The 10495-nt window shown below is 42.2% G+C and overlaps 1 protein-coding gene across 1 annotated transcript; it reads left to right on the top strand.

The window, feature by feature from the left end:
* The first annotated feature begins 5826 nt into the window (after positions 1–5826).
* Positions 5827–10278, top strand: LOC122926788. The gene is made up of 2 exons (XM_044278272.1): positions 5827–7319; positions 9498–10278. Exons 1-2 carry the CDS (start codon positions 7150–7152, stop codon positions 10159–10161), a joined length of 834 nt encoding a protein of 277 aa, XP_044134207.1. The 5' UTR covers positions 5827–7149; the 3' UTR covers positions 10162–10278.
* Positions 10279–10495: the final 217 nt, after the last annotated feature.

Below are 10495 nucleotides of genomic sequence, written 5' to 3'. Positions count from 1 at the left end.
CTTTAATTTGAGGGTATTTACATCCAAATCCGGTGAATGGTGTAGGAATTACAACAGTTTGCATATGTGCCTCCCACTTGTTAAGGAACCAAAATGGGACAATTGGCTTCTCAGCTGTTCCATGGCCAGGTGTGTGTTATTCCCTCATTATCCCAATTACAATGAGCAGATAAAAGGTCTTTTCAAGTGTGCTATTTGTATTTGGAATCTGTTGCTATCAACTCTTAAGATGAGATCCAAAGAGCTGTCACTATCAGTGAAGCAAGCCATCATTAGGGTGAAAAAAACAAAACAAACCCATCAGAGAGATAGCAAAAACATTAGGCGTGGCCAAAACAACTGTTTAGAAAATCCTTAAAAAGAAGGAACGCATCGGTGAGCTCAGCAACACCAAAAGACCCGGAAGACCACGGAAAACAACTGTGGTGGATGACTGCAGAATTATTTCCCTGGTGAAGACAGTTGGCCAGATCAAGAACACTCTCTAGGAGGTAGGTGTTTGTGTGTCAAAGTCAATATTCAAGAGAAGACTTCACCAGAGTGAATACAGAGGGTTCACCACAAGATGTAAACCATTGGTGAGCCTCAAAAACAGGAAGGCAGGATTAGAGTTTGCCAAACGACATCTAAAAAAGCTTTCACAGTTCTGGAACAACATCCTATGGACAGATGAGACCAAGATCAACTTGTACCAGAGTGATGGGAAGAGAAGAGTATGGAGAATGAAAGGAACTGCTCATGATCCTAAGCATACCACCTCATCAGTAAAGCATGGTGGTGGTAGTGTCATGGCGTGGGCATGTATGGCTGCCAATGGAACGGGTTATCTTGTATTTATTGATGATGTGACTGCTGACAAAAGCAGCAGGATGAATTCTGAAGTGTTTTGGGCAATATTACCTGCTCATATTCAGCCAAATGCTTCAAAACTCATTGGACAGTGCTTCACAGTGCAGATGTACAATGACCCAAAGTTTTTTAAGGGAAAGAAGTGGAATGTTATGCAATGGCCAAGTCAATCACCTGACCTGAGCATGCATTTCACTTGCTGAAGACAAAACTGAAGGGAAAATGCCCCAAGAACAAGCAGGAACTGAAGACAGTTGCAGTAGAGGCCTGGCAGAGCATCACCAGGGATGAAACCCAGCGTCTGGTGATGTCTATGCGTTCCAGATTTCAGGCTGTAATTGACTGCAAAGGATTTGCAACCAAGTATTAAAAAGTGAAAGTTTGGTTTATGATTATTATGTCCCATTACTTTTGGTCCCTCAACAAGTGGGAGGCACATATGCAAACTGTTGTAATTCCTACACCGTTCACCTGATTTGGATGTAAATACCCTCAAATTAAAGCTGACAGTCTGCAGTTAAAGCACATCTTGTTTGTTTCATTTCAAATCCATTGTGGTGGCTTATAGAGCCAAAAAAATTAGAATTGTGTTGATGTCCCAATATTTATGGACCTGACTTTCACTGTTCGGGTCCATTCACACGTTCGTATGTGTTTTGCGGATCTGCAAAACACGGACACTGGCAGTGTGCGTTCTGCATTTTGCGGACCGCACATCGCTGGCACTCTTATGGGAAATGCCTTTTTGCGGACAAGAATAGGACATGTTCTATTTTTTTTGCAGAAGTGCGGATCCGAAAAAATGTTGAAGCGGACAGCATCTTCCGGCCCCATTGAAAATAATGGGTCTGCACCTGTTTTGAAAAATTGCGGAACGGATGCGGACCCATTTTGTGGACGTGTGAATGAACCCTTATTTAACATGCTTTATTCGCACAGATATATTTTTGGACTGACTGTAAATTTATTGTGGAAAAGATTGTTTTAAGTGCTTAATAAACTTCAGAAACACACGGGTGTATAGTTTATGCTGCAAGTTTCTCTAGGATGTGTTTGTCTGGCACTGCAAATCCCTCTGACAGGCAAAAGATACTTTATGCTTCAATTTTCCTTATATGGGAATTATAGCAACTCGTTACTTCTTCTCAGGGTAAAGGGGGGGGGGGAGTGTGCTTGGTGAATGAGGTAACGCAGGAGACAGACGGCTACCAATTATTGCATAGCCGTGAAAAGGCTGATGTGTCTTAGCTGGAAAAAAACATTTACTGTATGTAACTTGTGCTATTGCCGCCCATAATATATTATTTTACGTGGAATAAGGGGGAGTATAGTAAAATATTAGTTTTCCTTTTCATGATTTTCTATTCCTTTTTAAGTGGCTTTAAAAGCTTAGAAACTTTAATCCATGTTTAATTATTCATATTCAATTATTCAGCAGCGTCTGTACCTTAAAAAAAGATCACATTAGAGAATAAGCAGGGAGCAGGTGAGTTTGAGTGTGTTTTACACTGCAGAAATCCCTTACAATATTGCTAGGGATTGCATAAATCCGCACTTTGATTCCGTTTTCTACCCCACATGTTAACAAATGAGTAGAGTCAGGATGATATGAAACGTGTTAAAGGAGCTGTCTCATGGCAGACATTGATTGCATATCTGTCATTGGTCTGACTGCTTTCCCCCCAGTAAAAAAAAACTAGAAGGAAGCCTTCACTGGGCTTTTTTGGAAGCTTTGTGGCTGACCATTTACTATACTGCACTGTTGTCTTTTCATTCTGTTGACTCATATGAAATGGACATGTAACACACAATTACAGTTGTCAGCAAACCGCCGTGTAGTTTTTAAAATCTGTTTACAGTACTTAATAAATTTTGTTTTCATAAGTAAGAAAAAATAAATAAATCACATTACCCTTATGTAATTCAATACCTGTTTGTTACATATGGTCTGAGTCTCATGTTCGCCTAGCAATAGTGAGAATTTAAAAATAGCAAGGCATAAATGATGTATCCGAACCGCAATTGCAGAACTGAACTTGAAAAACAGTTACAGCATCACTTCTAAATTATAAACAGCACTGGTAAAGCTGTGACCATGTGTGAATGGTAACTACAAAATGCATCTTCTTCAGAAATGGGGGGCATACAAAGATTCTGCATGCTGTGTATGGTCATTTTTATTTTATTTTGTTAACATAATTTAAAACAATACAATTTTTCACTTGTTATATGGAATGCTATACCAGTTAGGGAACTTTCACACTAGCGGGTTTTTTTTTTCCTCCGGTATTAAGTTCCGTCCTAGGAGCTCAATACCGGAAAAAAACTGATCAGTTTTATCCCAATGCATTCTGAATGGAGAGCAATCCGTCCAATATGCATCAGGATGTCTTCAGTTCAGTCATTGTACGGTTTTTGGACGGAGAAAATACCACAGCATGCTGCAGTATTTTCTTAGGCCAAAATTCCTGAACACTTGCCGGAATGCCGGATCCGGCATTATTTCCCATTGAAATGCATTAACGCCGGATTTTCGTTCTGTGCATGGGATATAGGGGGAGCTGGTGGCGCAGGTTCCTGTTTGTCTCTTTGCTCCAGCCTGCTAGGGAAAAGGAAGCACACCATTGAAGGTGAGTATAAAGTTGTTGTTTTTTTGGTGCAACAATAGAAAAATTTATTATAAGCATGTACTTACATATAGGAGCTGTATGTTATAAGTACATAGGTGATGCTAGGAGTAGTAGTACCTAGATACTATTACTCCTAGCATCACCTATGTACTTATACTACCTGCAGTCCCTATGTACTTTTGCATAGGGACTGCAGGTGGTATGCATAGTGGATGCTAGGAGTAGTGGCCCTAGGTAGTGCTTCTCCTAGCATCCACTATGTACATATACTACCTGCAGTCCCTGCGCAAAAGTACATAGGGACTGCAGGTAGTATGAGTACAAAGTGGATGCTAGGAGTAGTAGTCCTAGATAGTGTTACTCCTAACATCCAATATGTACTTATAATACCTCCAGTCTCTATGTACTTTTGCACAGGGACTGCAGGTATTATAAGTACATAGTGGATGCTAGGAGTAGGACTACTACTCCTAGCATCCACTATGTACTCATACTAACTGCAGTCCCTAAGTACATATTGGATGCCAGGAGTAGTAGTAAGTACAAGATTATGACTACCACTTCTTTTTATTAATTTTGTAGGGGAAAAAAAAAAGGCTAGACAGCCCGACAGTCACACACCCGCCTGCCAGACAGCTGTATTTAGGCCGTCCGCTATTTATTTTTGTTTTGTATAAAAAATCTCAAGTAAGTAATATTTTCGTGGGTCGGTCATCTTTTGTAAAGTGCAAATATTAAATTATAATTATTTTTTCTCTATAGGCACATCTTCAAGTGAGGCCGGGAGCTATTCTCCTCGACGACATGATACGGTATGTCAAGTTGGGTAGCATTCCCAACTATAATTTTTCAAATTTTTATTTCCCTTAGTCATCATCTCTGGAGGAGATGCCTCCCGGCCATGAAAGTCCGTCAGAGGAGGAAGACAGCAAGGTGTAGATGTTTAAATTTTTTTATTTCTCAAAGATACTGTACATGTTATTGTATGTTCTTAAATTACAATTTATTTTTATTTTACAGCCCTCTAGTCCCATTGCCTCAGAGAGGTAGTCTATCCTCTGCCAGAGTAAATCAGGGGAGCATACAGTATTTCATTTGTAGATAGCATACACGTGTGCTTTATTGCTCAAAAGTGGTTTACCGTCTAGCTAAAAATGTTATTGTTGTTGTGGCTAGTTCAATTAAATAGTAAACCATTTTTTATGTCAACAGATCATGTATTGTAAAGACTAATCTTTTTTTAGTTTTTTTGTTCCAGGGTCGACAATCGTGGGCGGTCAATCAGGGACCACTACAAGAAAGATTGTAACGAGGAACTTCAGTGCCCGAGTGGTTCTGGAGGAGCTTCAAGGAGGACATATCGCTATTCTGCCGCCTTGAGGTTCCTACAAAGAACCCTAAAGCTGTGAAGGTGAGATATGATGTGTATACAGATTATGAATTATGTTTTCCAATCTATGTGTATGGCCCAGGCAGACTGTCATTTGGCAATTTGTCTTGAACATCCACATAGTATTTTGTGTAGTAGAGATGAGTGAACCCTGCTTCATATTATACATCGGAAGTTGCTTTCCCAAAAAAATAATAATACTGTACATAGATACTTCTCTGTACACTAATAGAATGTATGGGCTGTAACTATGTACAGTATTTGTATGAAACTTTTTGCAATGCAACTTCCTTTGAAGCATCAGAAGTTGCTTTGCTCACCTCTATGTATTTAATCTCCATCGAAATACAATTGCAAATTTTTTTTTTTCCTTTTTCTTTTGATTTTACAGAACAGCAAGCAGTACTCGGGCGCCTGAAGTTCCCCAAGAGGCGGTTAATGAAGAGCCGGCCACCGCGGGTCCCTCTCGTCCTGCTCAAGCAACTGGTCAGGACCTCAATGTTGCCCCTACCTGTGCCCTCTTCTGACGTAACGATGGCCACTTTAGCACCACTCTTTGAGGCCCTCATGCGTCGGTCATCACATGGTCCATCACCATGGTAAAAGATCATGTGATGACCAGAGTGACGTCACCACAGGTCCTGTTACTACACACAGCTAAGATGAAGACAGAAGGAGATGCCGGCTGCGCGATCAAGTGGATTAGGCCTCATGCACACGACCGTTGTGTGCATCCGTGGCCGTTGTGCCGTTTTCCGTTTTTTTTCGCGGACCCATTGACTTTCAATGGGTCCGTGGAAAAAAACGGAAAATGCACCGTTTTGCAGCCGTGACCGTGAATCGTGTCCGTAAAAAAAAATATGACCTGTCCTATTTTTTTCACGGATCACGGTTCGTGGACCCATTCAAGTCAATGGGTCCGTGAAAAAACGCGGATGCACCTTATAAGCCTTCCGTGTGTCATCCGCGTCCGTTTTTTCTGCGGATTGGTTGCCTGGAAACCTGTCTCCAAGTCATTTTGGCAATAAAAAATAAAAAAAGGAGACAGGAAGTTGAAAGTAGACGATTGGCGAGCCTTGTTTGTGAGGAGATTTACCTCAGACAATAATTGTCAGCAGGCAGTTTGGGGCAAGTTCACTGTCCAATTGTCAGAATGCCAAAATGGAATGTGGACAAGCTGATCACATTAGTTCAAGAAAGGCCCGAGCTATGGGACACTCGCTCCTCCGCGTATCAGGACCGTGTGCGGAAGGAGATATCGTGGGAGAAAGTGGCCCGTCGCCTCAAGCCACGCGAGTGGGATAAAGAGGATAACCGAGGTCGTGCACAACTAGGTACGTGCAAGCAATGTCGCTTTGAGGTTTGGTATTTGTGTTGTCCCTTAAGAAAAAGTAAATTACTTCAGTGACTTCCCAATCATGTCCCTTTGGAGGCCTGGCTTAATTGTGTATTGCAGGGATGCTCAACATGTGGCCCTCCAGCTGTTGTTAAACAACACCTCCCACTAGGCCCTGCTGTACCTGAAGGCCTGCTGGGAGTTGTCATTTTGCAACAGCGGAAGGGACGCACGTTGAGCATCCCTGCTCGGGTGGTATGTACATGTAGGGGCCCAGCTGTAGGCGAAGCAGGTGAAGCAGCTACATTGTGTCCATGAGCTTGAAATGCCCTATCCGGGAGGAGGAGGTAGAGGATTAAAATACTTTGTCATGGACCCCTCCACAGTGTCTGCACAGTTAGATATACAGGAACAGTATAGGTAATCTAAAAAAGGTAGAAACTGCGCCCTGAGAAAAGAGTGTTCATTACTAGCCACTGGACTTGAGGCGGCTTGTAAGAAAGGTGTTGCAAACAAATTACTGTGGTAGGGGGGCCATCTTTAACATTTGTGATTGTGGCCAGTCATTTCTCAGTACGCCACTGTGTCTGTTTGTACTACTTTTCTAGTATTATTTTACACCCCCCCTTCCTGTTTTAATGTATGTTCCCACCTTACCTTCTGGCCACCGTTGTAATGTATACTGTGGCTTTTTTGGGCACGTTTGAACACATGTGCCATGTTGAACAGTATCTTTAATCTTCTCTCTATTGGCAGTTACATGAAATAGTCTTTAGAAAAGCCAATCTACCCATATTTTCACTATTCATGAAATTGTCTACCATTCTCTTTCACCCACAAGTGGTGTTCTGCAGGTTTTTTTTTTTTTATTCATTCAAAAAATTCAACAAGCTTTGCTTTTTTTAATTTCAAAATTGAGGAATTCACATTTTAATCAACCTTGGATGTTTGTTTTGACAGTGAAAAATGTCAAGGTCCGCTGGAACAGCTGCAGGGACCAGTTCCGGAGGGAGCTCAATGAAAAGGGCCGCAGTGGAGAGGGGACATCCAAAAAAAGGCCCTACATTTATACCCAGCAACTTAGCTTCCTTCGTCCGGTGATGGAGTTGAGGCCGTAAGTATTTTTTTTTTCGGTAAAAAAAGCATTTTTATTCAATTCATGTCCGAACACACCATGCAAACATATATGTGTTATACCTTTAGGCTAGGTCTACACGACGACATTTGGTGCGCATCAAAAAGTCGCGCAACAGATAGGACGCAACAGTTGTGGCGCGACATCTTGATGCACTAATCTTGTGCGACAACTTTTAAAGGGCTTCTGTCACCCACTAAAGTGATTTTTTTTTTTTGGGCTAGTGAAATTAGTTATATTGCGATATATGACAATATAATTGTGTTACTTACTTTGATCCAGCAGTTTCTGCAAAAAACGAAGTTTTAATATATGTAAATTTGGTCTCTACCAGCAAGTAGGGCGGCTACTTGCTGGTAGCTGCTGCAGAAATCCGCCCCCTCGTCGTGTTGATTGACAGGGCCAGCCGGGATCTCCTCCTCCGGCCAGCCCTGTCGGCATTTCAAAAATCGCGCGCCTGTGTTGATTCGGCGCAGGCGCTCTGAGATGAGGAGGCTCGTCTCCTCAGAACTCCCTCAGTGCGCCTGCGCCGATGACATCACCGAAATAGAAGACGTCATCGGCGCAGGCGCACTGAGGGAGTGCTGAGGAGACGAGCCTCCTCATCTCAGAGCGCCTGCGCCGAATCAACACAGGCGCGCGATTTTTGAAATGCCGACAGGGCTGGCCGGAGGAGGAGATCCCGGCTGGCCCTGTCAATCAACACGACGAGGGGGCGGATTTCTGCAGCAGCTACCAGCAAGTAGCCGCCCTACTTGCTGGTGGAGACCGAATTTACATATATTAAAACTTTGTTTTTTGCAGAAACTGCTGGATCAAAGTAAGTAACACAATTATATTGTCATATATCGCAATATAACTAATTTCACTAGCCCAAAAAAAAAAATATCACTTTAGTGGGGTGACAGAAGCCCTTTAAAAAGGCAGTCTATGGTGTCGCACTGTAACATGCGACATTTTACGACTGCGACGTATCAGTCGCTGAAAAATCCATCTACAATGGATTTTCTGCGACTGTGGCGTCGCAGTCGCAGCATGTCGCATGTTGCAGTGCGACACCCTTGACTGCCATTCTAAAAATTGATGCGCAAAATGGCGCGCCACAAATGTCGTCGTGTAGACCTAGCCTTACTCCAAGTGTGTGATGCAATTTTGGAAGTTGCAGGTATTCTTCACACATTTGGGTGTTGCCTTTCGACAGGATCGCCTGAGCCACCAATGTATCCACTAAATTTGAGAGAAATCTCCCTTTTTGTTGTTGATTTGTAAAATGATGCATACACATTGTTGGTTTTTAGTGTAACCGACTTTTCCCAAGTTAGTTACTTAGCTCGTCAACTGTGGCCATTTTGATAGGATATGCGGCTATTGTCTTTCAGCAAATCGTCTGTCCGCTGGGAGTTGCATATAATTCTCCAGCATACCCCTGATTGTGAAGGTGGACACATTGCTCTTGCGCCACATTCCTATATTTTTTCAAATAGGAATGCCTAAATTTGCTGTGTGCATGTTCCTTGACTAGCATCTGACCAGTATAATATGAAAATCTGTATAATTTATATCATGATTAAAAACGGATTGTCAGTACACCCTTGGAAATCAAACCAGGGGTTCTCTTACACCATTGTTCTTGGTTTTCCCGAAAAATAAGTCCGTCATGACCCTTGAGCTGGACGAGTAAATGTCGTCAGGCACATCCATACTGAGACACTCTGGCAACGTTTAAACTGCAACTCCCAGCATGTTGAGAGTGTTTTCAGCTATTAGGACATGCTTGTAGTGAAATTTTAAACCAATTATGGTGGCACATTGCTTCAGTACGGACGGCCGAGAAGGCCAGAATATCTTCTGTTGGCTAACGCCAAACCTGCAAGAGTCCAATCTGGCTCCCAAACAACACCCCTTTGTTTTGTGGTTTAAACGTACGCTACTGAAACACTGTACATATCAGATTTTCAAAAATGAGAAAAGTATGCAAAGTGTCATTTGCTTGAAAATGTCAAATTGAGGGTTTATTAGACCATTTGTGATATATGTTGCATGCACATACATATATTAGCCATATTCATTGACCAAAAATAGTTTTGGATGTGGGATGTTGGATTGGCAATTTTAAAAATCCATAATTTTTTACATTTGTGTGATTTCTATCTACAGAACTGTGGACAATCTGGAGGAGAGTGAAGATTCCGATGTGAGCGGGGAAGAAACCCCTGCGGTTTTTTCGCCGGAATCCAGCCCCCAACATTCACCAGCGGTGGAAACCACAGAACCACCCATGGCAACCAGTGGTGGGGAACCAGAAAGGCCACAACCTAGACAACAGCCCAGGAGGAGGAGGAATGCCCGTCAGTCTTCCTCTGAGCTAGCAACTCGGGAAATGATAGATGCCCGAGTAATCCAGTTCCTAGCTCAGAGGAGGACTGATGGGCATGAAGAAATCATGCTTAGGGGGCTTGCGCCAATGCTAAAGCTGGTTCCACAAGCTAGCCAGCAACAATGTGTTGCCTCCCTTGCGTTGCTCCTAAAAATGTTCTCCCTGCCATACCAGGGAGACATTTTATTTGATATCAACCATTTACTGCAAAAATATATGGTGGCTTCCAATGAGCAGCCACCATCATTTCAGCAGGCACAACATACTTGCCATGGTCATCATTCTGTGGGTCCGACTTTCCAGGGCTCCCAAGAACAGAACCCTCCCCTTGCCCAGTCCTTAAATGTGGGCATATTTGCAGCTGCTACCCCTCAACCAGCCCAGGTACGGCCGGCGTCATCGTACGCCCCTGGCTCTTTTACTAGAGACTTATTTGAGTTGTAATTTATTTTGTATTTGGTTTGTGTGCAGCATTGGTTTGCATTAGAAAGTCAAAAAATTACTAAGTTCAAAACACAACAAAAGTTTTATTGTTTTTCAGTAAAAGTTTTTTACAAACAATCCATTGACTTATGTTTATTCAATTTTACAACACAGTGGAACACTTCAACCAGTTTTAGTCACAACAGATATTCACCAAAAAAAGCCCCAAACACACTTCATCTTGCAACAGAATAGTTTGTATTAAAAATTGATAAAGAGGTATTAGAAGGTTTGGGGTTTCTAATTTTAAAATCAAAATACATGATGTTAGTCGTAGCCCAAAATAAGAAAAATT

The sequence above is a fragment of the Bufo gargarizans genome, chromosome 2 (genome assembly GCF_014858855.1).
Source record: "Bufo gargarizans isolate SCDJY-AF-19 chromosome 2, ASM1485885v1, whole genome shotgun sequence".
NCBI classification, from domain to species: domain Eukaryota; kingdom Metazoa; phylum Chordata; class Amphibia; order Anura; family Bufonidae; genus Bufo; species Bufo gargarizans.
The sequence above is the reverse complement of the archived record's forward strand: the minus strand, read 5'-3'. Positions and strand labels throughout refer to the sequence as shown.

Coding starts and splice junctions, on each gene's coding strand:
- LOC122926788 (XM_044278272.1), top strand. CDS start 7,150: ATGTTTGTTTTGACAGTGAAAAATGTCAAGGTCCGCTGGAACAGCTGC. Junction 7,320..9,497: donor CCGGTGATGGAGTTGAGGCC/GTAAGTATTTTT, acceptor TTCTATCTACAG/AACTGTGGACAATCTGGAGG.